This window comes from Patagioenas fasciata, chromosome 2 (genome assembly GCF_037038585.1).
Source record: "Patagioenas fasciata isolate bPatFas1 chromosome 2, bPatFas1.hap1, whole genome shotgun sequence".
Taxonomy (NCBI): Eukaryota; Metazoa; Chordata; class Aves; order Columbiformes; family Columbidae; genus Patagioenas; species Patagioenas fasciata.
Window position 1 is genome coordinate 146279899 of NC_092521.1, and position 13662 is coordinate 146293560.

Here is a 13662-nt window from a genome sequence, read left to right on the forward strand (position 1 = left end):
AGGCTCAAGGGATTGATAAAGCAGGATACTTAAATGTCTGAAGTCACAAAAGATCTCTAATGCTTTATGTGAGACAAAGGTGGCTGACTCTGGTTCTAGGTGAAAATTTGTGATTTTCAGATATGTTATTTTAAGGTATACCATGAACTGACAACTGCATCTATCAGTAGGAGAATCATGTGACTCATCTCACACGCAAAAGAACGTTTAGTTGAGTGATACTTACTAAATCTGCCATGTTCACAACGGATTTAGCATAGCTGTTTGTATGGCCAACTGACAAGCGGTGCTTTTTACACTGTGAAACAAACACAGACAAGTTACACAGACACACTTCAGAAAAATAAGCTCTATTTCCAAAAATTATGAAGTAAAAAGTAATTACATCAACAGCAAAATCCCTGTGCAAGGTTTGGTCTCCTATTCTGAAATGTAATGCTAATAAGTGACAGTAGAAAATTACTCAGAAAAGCACATTACTGATATACTTTACAACAGCTGTGGTGAGGATTTATTCATTTCTCTTTGCAAAGTACTTTAAGATCTTAACTGAAAAATGCTATAGGAACAGGAACATATTGTTACTCTCTTCATTATCTTTATTATTGGCAATTTTGAAGTTAATTCCAAATGCCAATATAGAAATTAGCAACACAATTTCTGTAGTTGAGACTTTTTCAGGGGTGTTACCCCAAGAGTGCCTGCATCCATGTTTTTTAATCTATCAGACTTCATTTTTTTTCCAGTTCTCTCTCTTAAGCTGTCTTCTGGATTTCTTCATGTACAATTTCACACTCCATAATGCCACAGTAACTGGTTCGAATCACTTTAGCAATCAGACCACAATAGCACCTTTATTGTAATCTGTAATACAGTGCTATGAAGATGATACTGAAGATAGCTACTCTATGTACTCCTGTCTGGAGAAAAAACACATATAAATGAGCATCGTGGGTATGAAAGTCACAAGTATCTTAGGGGAACTTAAGACAAAAGGTACAAGATTTTCAGAAATGTTTATCCATCTTGTGCCCCATGACGCTTGATTTGGAAATGAAAGTTTTCATATTTTTCTGGAAGTTAGGATGTTAGGATGGGCAAGAAGTGCCCAGCAGCTAGGAGGTAGGAAAGGCATGCTTTCAAACAGGAATGGGAGGGAAAACCACCAAATTTGAGGAAGTTACACTTACAAAAAACAAAACAAAACACCACCAACACAGAAGGACAGGACTGTGAAAGTAAAAATGCTAGCAAGAATAAATGAAAAAGCTACAAAATAAATGGAAAATGAAGCACGGGAATTAAGGGAAATAAGTATACTACTCAAGTGTCTATTTTCAAATAAAACCTCAAAATTTAGGCCTTCAGCTTCTCTAAGCATCATACGGAAATGTTTTCAGTATAGTAATTTATAAGCCTATTTCCACATCTGAGTTTTAAAAGCTTTATTCCTGGAATGGAAGCAATGGTTGGATGACCAGTCAAGGGAGAGACAGGAGGACACCGCAGCCTGGCAGCAGCGAGCGGCCCAGGGGCTGGCAGGATGCGGCTCCGTGGACCAGAGGAAGAAGCGGGAGCTTCATCGCTCCATGGGGGAGTGCCTGCGGAGAGCAAACGGTGAAAACAGCTCTGACTCTGCAGGGTGTCACCCCTAGAGTGTCGAATCTACTGTGCCCATCCAGAGTAATCCAAATACAGAGACGAGCTAGCCCAGAGTGAGGGGAAAGGGAGGACCTCAGAATACACAACACTTCCTTCTCCTGGGAGGAAATTATTTGGCTTCTTCGATCACGGATGTTCACTGGTATTTGCTTCTGAGAATAAACTCTGAAATGGACTGACTCTCACAGTAGCTGTAACTAAATAAAATTAGGAAACATTGTCCCTGGGGGGAGTGAGCCCAGACAGATAAGGTCCCAAAGGGAAATTGTGGCTTCAGGTCTTCAGGATCAAACACAATGACACCAGTGTAGGGAATTCTGCATCCAGTATTGTCCACTTTAATCCAGTAATTTATTGCTATGCTCACCAAACTGAGCTGATGGAGAAGTACATTGTACAAAGACAGTGGAACATTCCTTCTACACTCCGATGTGTATTTTTGCCAGTTTGCCTAATGCTTGAGAGAAGCTGTACATTACAGAAAGGGTAGGTAAAATGTATAGATACATTTTGATTTTAAAGCCATAAAGGACCATAAAATCAACTAATGTCACCAATCAGAGGGGCACCACCAGTCTCTGAACTTTATCCAGTTACTTCAAGACCGAATTTTATTGTCTGCGTTTAACACCACCACACCTTCCAGAAATACACTGTCTGGATTTGAAGACGGCAAGTGGTGAAGAATTCACCATTTCCTCTTATATTCTTTTCATTAATTATTAATAATCTTCATTGACATAAATCTGTGCCTTTTCCCACTTGAATGAGCTTGTTTTTTCTTTAATACACTAATCTTTATTATGTCTCTTTCCACTACATTAAAAAGCTTATTTATGTTCTCCCAGAGAAAGTATACAAGATTAACAAAATGATTTTCTCTATATTGATTTCGACATATCAAAAAAACCCAGATACTATTAACATCCCTATTGTCAACAGCTGCTGCATAATTGCAATAATTACATTATTGATTGCCGAGTGGCTATAACTAAGATAAGTGGTCAAGAAAGCTAGAAAGAAAACCATCACACTGACATTAGTTACTATATGACATAAGGCTTTGATTTATTACCCTTCCTTCTGCTACTTAGGCCTGGTTGCATTCTTGGTGGAAATTACCTTGCCATACTTCAGAAGCAACTTCATCAATGGTTAATGAGACCATCACCTCTTCTCTTCAGGGCATACTGAATTTATTCTGGCTATATATTGTACTTTATTGTTATCTTTTATGGATCAATTAAGACAATTTGATGTTAATAACTGTAAGATGTTGAAATGTGTCAGTCTTACCATTAGATGATCATTTACAATCATTAACTCAATGTATTTTGTTTCCTCTTCAACTTTACGTGGAATCTGACGAACCTACGGAGACAGTAGAACTGTAAGAGATCTAAGAGGGTACAGAGAGGGTAGCTAGTAACTAGAAATGGCTTCAGAAACAAAACTTCTTACACATACATTTCTTCTATTGTCTTAATTCTGCCTTTAGATATCAACGAAACTTCTGGTGCCTAGTTGCATCATTTTAAAAAATTCACGTCTGCCAGGACATTTAGATGACCTTAAACAATGAAATCAAGCCTTTTAACCTAATTCAAAGTTTACGTTTCTTTAAAGAAAATCCTCAGTGGGGCCTGTATCTCTAAAAATGGTTTGCATCAGGTATGAATGTTTGTTGTTTTGTTTTGTTTTGTTTTGTTTTCCACAGAGAAAGGGATCCATCCTGCATTCTTCATGGAAAATCTCTAACAATTCTATTTGCACACTGGTCAATTCACACAGTGAGTGCAGTACTCACCTCTGTGTTATGCTTACTTTGCATTTAGAAACATTTATGACTGTGCTTCTTCATGCTGTCCTTGTTTCCTTGGTTCTCCAGCTGAGTTATTTCATCATTATGATTTAAAAACGCAGAATAATAGCTAGTTTATAGAAAGGTAGTAAACCAGCTGACATAAAGTAAGACCCTCAAGAATGTCTTCTGGAATTTCTCCAATGTATTTCTCACTTTTCTTTCGCCTCTGAGGGGCTTGCATTAGTTAGAGATGTTAAAGTCATCTTCCTCTCCCACCGCTCTCAGTGTCTCGTTTTTGCCTGCACTGTTCAGTTCCCTCGACCCATCTCTGTTTTGAGCTGTACCATTATTTGAACTCCATTCCTAAAATGCAAACATCTGCACTTATCAGCTTCCCCACTTTAATAAACAGGTAATGAACCTCAGTTTAAACTATATTAAATCTAGGTCAAATGAGATAAAGTAGCTACTTGTCACCATTGCAACATAAAAAATACTTGTAAATGTTTCATTAATTGGGAGTTTCTGATAAAACTCTATAATCAAAATGAAAAAATACTTTGGCTACTTTTTTATTTGTAATTCAACAGTGTTTAACAATTTTCTAACTCTACAGGTAGGCAATGTTCAAGAGAACCGAACAACCTTTTGTCAGTGTTTTTCTAATAGCTGTGTTGATACAAAGACCTCATCCCAAACCAGCAGCAGCAGGAACCCATCTGGACAAATTAATTCAGCAGACACAAAACAAACTTGATGGCATATTACTTATAGACAAGCATAGTGGCACATACCTGCCTTTCACTTCTTTTGTGTCTTGGCTTTACAACAAACTTCTGCGATGTAGTGTTCATTTGCCAGAACTCTAAGCAGAAAACACAGGCAAATACATTGAATGTTTACAAGAATATATCACAACAATTAGCGACCCTGATGCTACATGACAGTAGTATGGTATTCTTCCGCATGTCAGAGGCAGTAACAACTCCTTTTTTTTCAACTTTCCAGCTAGAAAGGAGGCAATGCGAGATGCTTCTCAGTAATAGGGTTCGTATTAAAAATTCTACTAGTGATAATCTGGGTCTGCTGAAACAGATGATCTGTGGGTGTCAAGCTTCAGAAAGCACAGCAGATGTTCTATGCCAAAACTTCACCAACACTGGGCATGTAATATTATTAGTACAGTGCTTCCATGGAGTGAACTGCATTTTCGGGAATTCAGCAGACATTCATAGAGCTCTCACAATAGCTACCTAAATTAATAAGAAGAGCATCGAAGGCAGAATTAATGCTTTAAGAAGATTATATTCACAAAGTAAAATATGTTAGAGTTGGTAGAAACCTTATGAGATTTTGGCAATGCTCAGTATCAATACAATATTCCTGCCTGCTAATCCCACTGTGTCTTTAATTTCTTAAACCTCTAATCATAAGCACCAAGTAGTTTATTCTTTTGCCAAATCCCTTTCACCAAATTTATTACTAGCTGCTCATGGAAAGGCATGCATTATATACTAAGCAGAAGACAATACTTGCTCTCACCCTTTTAAATGTCCAAGATGTATTTTTCAATCTTTAAGATTCATAGCCCTTGCCTCACTTTTCTCTATACAATAAAAATTCCTTTCCTTATCTTGTATAAACATATTTTGTATTCACATAACCCCAAGAAGACCTTAATTTGAGACACATAAATTAAATGTTTGCAGTTGCTTATTTTGCAATATATCTTTTTCCTTTATCCCTTCCTTTGTACTTTCTCCAGCTTCCAGTCACCAGGGACTGAAAACTGCTTTCACTATTCCACAGTGATTTTACCAATCCTGCAGAGAAGCAGGCAGTACTATAGGAGCTGTGTAAATTAAGGGACTTCCACTTCACATAGCCTTGCACACAACTTTTGGTGGTGTTACAAAATCCCAAACAGTTCAGTTTCGCTGGTGGCACAGGAAAGTTCCTCACAGCTTCACCTCCCCCTGCACTGTACATTAACTGTGCAGTTTCTGCATGAGGTTCAAATAACAGGATTAAAACCAATGCTGACTGGAATTTGACAGGGCTGCCATATCAACAAAACCTTAAGCCATGAGGCTAAATTGTCCATCTGACAAAATGTTACCAGGCTAAGTGCTGACCTTAACCAGGAGTGGCTAGTTACTGATAAAACAAACCAGGAAAGCAAAGCATGACTAACTGGTATTGTCTTGATTAAATCTTGGAGATCATACTGTCATTTTGGTGCGTTTGCAGATATCTTTCTATGGAGGGGCCTTGACAATCATAGGCCCTTTGCTTAAAAATGTTTTCATGGTTACACCACTGCACTTGAGGATTTTCTTTACAAAAAGTCCTCAGAACTCACATGGATGAGTAACTTACTCTTGAATTTTTTTTCACAAATTTGTTCACTATGCTTTACATATGTTGATTAATTTAGTCTGTGTTCTAGTGCCACAGAACTGGCTCCTGACCTGTCATTTTAGGTTTTATATAATAATTAATGAAACTGGTAAAAATACAACTTTTCAATCAATAAAATAATAATTTACAATACGTATATAGGGTCTCAGATAACTTTACCAGCAAATGCGATCGTTTTACCCACTGTCGGAAGTCAGTCATCTCTAGAGGGGAATGATGCAGCCATTAATGTTAACACATTAACACACATTAACACTGCGCTATAATTCACAAGCCAGAGGAATTCACGCAGGGTATATTTCCAGCTAGGGACCATCAGGCAAAAGCACATAAGCAGCAAAATCACAGGAAACGCAGACTGCTGAGAAAGCCCAGCAGAAATTTTGATGGGAACATATTACCTTGAAAAAGTTTCACGAGGATTCATAGAAGCATAGAATCAGAGAATCATTTAGGTTGGAAAAGACCTTTAGGATCATCGGTCCAACGAAAACTAAACCATGTCCCTAAGTGCTACATCTACATGCCTTTCAAGCAACCTCCAAAGAAAAGGAAAACTGTCACGCATTATTGAAAAACAACTGCTTCAATAACAGTGTTGTGTAAAACTACGCCAGCGCACTATATGTCTTAATACAGACTGTGAGAAAAAATATAGTCTACCAAATTACAAAGTCAAATGCTCTGAGTATGCCAAGTCATCCACCCAAGTTTTCCTTATTTGAAGACATCATTACCTCCTCAGACCATTGAAAAGTACAGTACAATAGATTATTTACGCAGTAACTGTTTTGTTTTGGTTTTTTTCCCCCCCACCCCCCCACCAGGAGAAAAAGAAAGTCAGAATTTGTTGCTACTTTACTGTGGTATCATAGTGTGTGTTTTTACTACCACTGATATTTAGTAATACCTATTACTTGATTTTTTTTTTTCCCTTCTAACATCAATATATAAGCCGATGATACATCTAATCCATTCCCAATGCAACTCTGAGCGGAAATCTTAGCTTACACAAAGACTCTTTTAAAGATAAGAAGAAAATCTTGACATCAAGGAGGATCTCCTTACGCTGGGCAAATGAATAAATTATGAGAGTAATAAAGAATATAAGAAATACTCATGACATAACCTAGCACAGGGCTTGCTACTAATAATAATGATTCTGCTGTAGCAGTTAAAAAAAATAAATCACAACAATACTATTAGCACTTAATTGCAAATACAGTTTAAAGAAAACAGAATAAATAAAAGTCAAGTGAACAGTGAGCCCTCTCCAGGCTGGCAGGGAAGAGCCAGTGCCAAGCAGAGACACTGGTAGGGCAGCAGGTGGAAGGAGGGCAGGAGAAGGTGTGGCAGGTGTGCAGCGGATGGGGATGAACAACAGAGCTCCCATGGGCACAGGGAAAAGTGTGAGGGAAGCAGAAGGTGGTGCGGCTGCTCTCATCCTAGGAGCTGTGGCTGTGCATGGAGGATGATTGAAAGACAGAGATACATCGAATAATCACAGACAAAAGAAAAATGGTGGGATTCCTAATGAGAACACCTGCTGAAACTTTCACTTCAAACCTCAGAAACATCTTTCCAAACAGTGTTACAAAAACTATTATGGACATGTAGGAGAGCAGACTCTGAGTTTATTTCTCCATATATGCAATCCTAAACATACAGCGATAGAAGATCAGCACCTCATACCTCTTACCCACATTACAAATATTTGTACAATTAAGACCACTAGCACTCCACAGTTAAATCTCCTTTTAAATCTTTTCTACAATCTTGTGATTCTAATTCAATCTAATGGCAACATCTTCCATTATGTCACATGCCGGGGCTTTGTACAGCAAAGTCAGCAACTGTTTAATTGTTGCCTACAGTAAAATCAAAACTGTACAAGCAGATCTGGATTAGTCTAGAAGTGGTTTCTACTTAAATGACAGTGTCTATGAAGGGCAATTTTTATTAATCTGGGATGTATTTTGTAGAATAGGAAAATGCATCTGTAAAACTGGCAAATCCTTGACAGAATGGAGATATGCCATAAATACCGTAATTTTTACTTCAATTAACACACCAACTTCTCAGATGAAAATTCATTTTTTTATAAAACTTCTTCTCCCTCCACACAATATAAACTGTGGGGATTCACCATTACAAGCACTTGAAACCTTTTCTGTCTCCAAATTCATTTGTACTCAAATATACGATTCACACTACAGCCAGTACTGTGAAACATGTAGAATGGACAAAGATGAAGAGTCCTGAACAGCAACAGTATTTGGCAAGTTCTTGTCTCCCAGGCTCACACCATGGTACTCACTCGGTATCTCAGAGCAGGAAAAATCCATGAAGCACTGGCAATTTGGAGATTATTTTCATAATCTATAGGCTACCTTAGTCCTTTCCTTTCTACAACTCCTAGCATATAACACAGTCCATAAACTGCACGACTTTTCAAAAGAAACATACATCACAACATGAAGGTCTAGGAGAGGTGTGATTCATTGGATTCAGGGTTTTTTCGGTGCTTCAGGTTCTTTTCCAGTGCTTTCAACGTTTCAGACTCTTTTTTTTAGTGTTTTTTATTTAATCAGGAAAAAGAAGATATATACAAATAAGCAATATATTAACAGAAGATTATCTGCCAAATATGATTAACAAATTTGGCCTTAGACTAAAACAAGTCAATAAGTCATGAATATTAAAAAAATCATACCAGATGGCAGGTCATCCGAAGGGAACTCAAACAACTTGGATTTGTAAACAGAGTGGAACTGGAAGTCATCCTGAAATAGTAAATAACTGCATGTATTAAACCTGAATGAACTAATCAGTCTCATGAGCATTAAATAAACAGTTCCGAAGGTCCTTGTTACCCAACACCTACACTGGTGAACATGCAAGTTGCAAGGCACCATTACTCTATACTCTTCTCCTTTTCCAAACTGTGATGTGATCCTAATGCCACAGTTAATAATCTTTTTATTTAAAACATCTGAGTACATAAAATGGAGCAGCTGAGCATGGTTAGAGCTAGTCTTAGGAGAGCTGCCCAGGGAACATCAAGGGGAGTCTCAGGAGCTGCTGAACTGGAGTCATGGCTGAACCAGGGAGGTAACAAATCCAGAGCAGGAGGTGCCAGAGAAGGGGACAGGGCACTCACAGGCTTCTCCTGCTGCTTCCAAGGCACTCTGCTCACCCACTGGTGCTGCACTGCTCTACGTCCAAGTGTTACAGAGTACAGAGATACACACATAACACCACCTCATTTTTGGGGGTCTACTTTCGTCTGTGAATATGGTGACTCACATACAAAGTAAATGAGTTGGGAATGAGGGGACGACCCTTCAGTCCCAGGGCCTTATGCCTACCCTGTACAAATGTATGTCTGTATTCAAAAAACAATACAGCAGGACTACTGTAAGTTCTACTTACATCTGAAGTGTAGTTTTCATCTGGTTCAATAAGGTAAGTATGATTTCCATCATAGAACATCCCACTGTCAAGAGCAAGAAATGTAAATACTGATTTAATAAAAAAATAACGCAACATAGAAGTAACTTTAAGAAGTTCATATATTTTTAAAACTTAAATATTTAGAAAAGGAAGCAGTTAAAAATGGTTTCAGAAACTGAGCATAATTCTGAGTCCACCTTTTGTTTTTTTTGTTTCAGAAGGAAAGATATTCTCTCCCTGGTGACATAGGCTCTTCTTTCTTCCCCAAAGCTTCTCTACAACACATATTAATACAAACACCATAAAAATTGGCTCATTTAGCCAACTGAATATCCAGCTCACTGCCATGCAAGAGAGATCTACCTGCAATAGATAAATTAAATTGATCTTTAGGTTTTAATGGTTTTTATTAACTTTTTCCTCAGTAATTTCATACAATACCAAGTACAAAGGGCATAATGGGCTATTCTAGAGAGCTCTTTTGGACATTTCAGCAATAATAATTATAACAGACTTTTTTTGTTTTTTAAATTGAGTTAAAGTTTATATTTCTAGGAAACATTAATGACTATATGGATTATCATATCACTATGGACATCATATGATTTTCATGATCAGGAGATAGGAAACACCATCAGAGAGGCTCTCAATGGGTATTGGTGAAAAGAAATAAAGCACCAAGCCTTCTGCCATACCCATGGTTCTGGCAAAGTAGTCATGGTTTCTTTCTTAATGGCATAAAATCTTCCAGCCACGGAAATCTGATGGTCATTCATGACAAGCACACTGCTATGTATCTCAGACAATCCGTCACTTGGCTTCCCCACACATATTCACCAGTTTTCCGTATTAAATTCCAACACACAGTTCCATTCTAAACAGAAAACAAACTGATGTGTTAAGGCTCTCTAAATGGCTAAAGATAATTGGTGACAGGAACACCAGATGCTTTTGCATTACCACTCAAATGTACAGCAAAGGTAAGTTCCATTCCTGCAAGAGATATTCTATTAAGAGATATTTACTTAGGTAAAGAGTGTACTAAGGTTTAGTATTTAACGTAATGCAGGATGCATAAGTGTGGTTGAACCACACCTTAAAAGAAAGTGTTGATACAAACATTACTCTGTAAGAGCACAAAACCAAAGGGAATTTCTTATACTGCTACCATTCAGATCTTCAACCAAATCAGCATTTTTTAAAATAATTTTGCCTTTACTGCAGTGCCATACATGCATGGTTGGGATAAGGCTGTATCAGCATGTCCCTTTCAAAGTGCCACTGCTAAAGACTTTAAGCTTGGCCATAAATATGAGCTGCAAGTTCAAACTTGGCACAGAGTACACAACAGCAGCATGAAAGCAAGATTATTTATTTATTTAGATTGCTCTTTAGCAGAAGTTTAGGCATCAAAAAGCCCCACCAGAATTATAAACCAGATACTTTACCTTTTTTTTTTTTTTTTTTTTATGCTGCTTTGTTTCTTTAATCAGCAAAACTGGTTTTGGTTCTGCACAGGACCAGATGCAGTCAGGAAAATACTGTCATTCTCCTGACTATTAAGAAATATAAACTATTAAGAAATATAAATGTTAAGCTTGTAAACCATTGCAGCTATTGATGAACGTTCTTCTGTTAATATCACTCACAATCTTAACATGTAGCATTCATAGAAGTAGCTGGATTGTACAACATACATCAAGTGTGATCGTATCTACAATTTAAAGCTGTTTCACCTTTCAAAATACCTGTGCCTATTTTTTAGAAATAAATACTCTCTACGCCACTCAAGATAAATATTCCAGCATGTGCTGAAGCTTCTTTGCCTGGGAGTAAGGTGAGATCTGGGAACATGCTGAAGCTTTTCATCAGGAAAACCTTTCCCTTTAATTGCAATTTTACTTAAGCACAGTCTACAAGATGAAGCGCTATCAGGAAACAGCTTCTCATGCAAATGTTGCACCCAGCAGCACTGACCTCGGATGAAGTGACTCAACAGTGACAACAGCAACAGTCACAGCTGACCCACAGATCTGACTTGCCCACCCAAAGTGTTCAGGGCTCTTTTCCAACTGATTTCAATAGCCCAGCACCATATCAACATGCTCACGGGTGTGTTAGAGAGAAAGCAATAGCAAAACACAGGCCATTTCAAAACCTTGAATTTTGATTAGGTATATTCTTCAAACAAATAGATTTGTAGTCATGAAAGTCTAATTGGCAGTAATAACAGCAGCTTTTACATCCACCACCAGTGGGCAGCAAAATCATAGACCAACCTGGTGTCTGTGCAACCTGACTTCAAACACGGGACTGCAAGCCGTGCCTGACTATAGCTTATTTATATCCCAGCAACCAGCATGTTTTGCATTCAGAGTTGTTTGTGTTAACTCATAGGAAACTGTGGTTACTGCATACTCCACAGAAAACAAATTAAAAATCCAAACAAAATGGCTCGCTCGGAGTTTAAGTTGAACAGATATAATTCACTAGCATTAAGAAGATAAGAAATAAATATTTTTAACTATTCTGCAGCTAGTCATCTGATTAATTTAACTAATAAAAGGAAGACTACAATACAAACACTGCCAACAGAAGAACTCATAATTTATTATTAAAAAAACATTTTCTCATGTGTATGAAAAATTATGCTGTTATAGGCCAAGATCTTGGGGTACTAATTGCTGAGAGAGGAGGTTACCATGAATTTTGGGAATATGAAGCTTGTTATCCTATCAAAGGCATCTGTTCTGTCTTATGGGCTTCCTAAACTTCATGAAAGCAAAGCTCCTGTCCTGCAGACCTTATTAGAAGATAACTCTCCCCAGCTTCACTTATTTCAGTGAGGTGCTTCAAACTGTGGCTGGAGCTTAGGAGTTCTGATTGCTCGTGTGAGTTTCTAGTAATTATTTAGCCTTTCAAATTGACTGTGGAGGAGCTAGTTGTAATGATGGAAATGCAGCATCAGAAAATATTAGTTTAATACAGCTCAGGAAAACATTACTTTCTCATACTAGATGCCAGAATTACCAGCCTACCACAGGAAGCTTCATATTGCATCTTGTGTGAAGGATAACTCTATTGAAACTTCATTGTATCAGGAAAAGGAGAAATAAAAAATAATAAAACAACAACAAGCCTGTCAAGGAAGAACTAAATTATACAGGGGAAAAATGCATCTTTCATTATGGAACAGTATTAGAAGGAACCAGTCTTGAATATCAGGCAATTTAATAACGCAGAGTAGGAGGAGGGTCAGTCTTAAGAACTAACCCACAAAAGGAGGGCAGGAAAGGACATTTCCAGACTCTCCTTCCTTTCTGCTTTTTATCCTAGGAGTTAGCAGGGGCCAAGACCTAATGGATCGCTGCTAATGGAAGCCATGCAGTGGCTCAGGATGCATTAGGATGCTACTATTTTTAGGTTCACTGTCCATATTGAAACTGGGCTCAGGTTTCCTGAGCTGCTCAACCTTGATCATAAAAGAGAGAAACACAGCTGTAAATCAGACAAGCGTAAGGATGATAAGCCTTCTGCATGCATTCTTCCCCCTTCCTAACAAGGAATATACAAATATAAAAGACACTACTTAAATATCTGTACTTATATGGCCGAAATTAAAACTACAGAATAGTTGGAGATAGAAAATAAGCTGAAGATTTCCATCAGCTAAGCCCTGCATCCACAGAAAAAGGCAAAGCTCAGGTAATCTCCACACAGGCTGACTTGCTGCCATGACTTTTCAAGCTAACTCAGTATCAGAAGTGCTCAGATCCTCTAACTCCCATATTCAACAGACACTGAAGTTACTTGGTTGCTCTGAAAACCTGACTGGGATCTTTCAATAGTGACAAAAGTAGACAGGTCCAAACTTTAAAATCCACACACAGCTCCATGTAACCTTTAGATGACAGACACTTTAATTATATTATCCTTAAAATGATGTAATTTAATAAAAAAAATATTATTGCATGATTTTATATCCATTCTTCCAGATTTTCCAAGATTTTACTATATCAAAGGTATCATCCCATACACACAGCTTAAGGCCAGCAACTCTGTGAAGAAAATGGATAGGAAAAAAAAACCTCTAAACTAACACTTTCCTTTGTAAAGAGAGTAGAAAATAAAGACTAAATACATCATTGTAGCAACAAGAAAAGAACACAATTTCCAAATTGTTCATGTCAACACTGGCAGTGTTTTTTATTCTTGTAGAATAGGATGTTTTCAGCTATTTTTACTTTTCTATTTCTATAATAAATTCTCTTAAAACAATACCTGGCCACTGTCACACATCTTCAGTTTAAAAAAAAAGAAGA

General features: G+C 37.5%; 1 protein-coding gene across 11 annotated transcripts in view; it reads right to left on the reverse strand.

Moving 5' to 3' along the window:
• The window catches only part of ADAM22 (ADAM metallopeptidase domain 22), a 128528-nt gene that overhangs the window by 44478 nt on the left and 70388 nt on the right, over positions 1 to 13662 (reverse strand). For all 11 annotated transcript variants that reach the window (XM_065831143.2, XM_071805161.1, XM_071805160.1 and 8 more), the window contains exons 6-10: positions 9320 to 9383; positions 8601 to 8670; positions 4261 to 4331; positions 2959 to 3033; positions 227 to 298 (exon numbers count right to left, since the gene is read on the reverse strand). In XM_065831143.2, coding sequence (XP_065687215.1) covers positions 227 to 298; positions 2959 to 3033; positions 4261 to 4331; positions 8601 to 8670; positions 9320 to 9383 — 352 coding nt within the window. The remainder of the gene's footprint in view (positions 1 to 226; positions 299 to 2958; positions 3034 to 4260; positions 4332 to 8600; positions 8671 to 9319; positions 9384 to 13662) is intronic.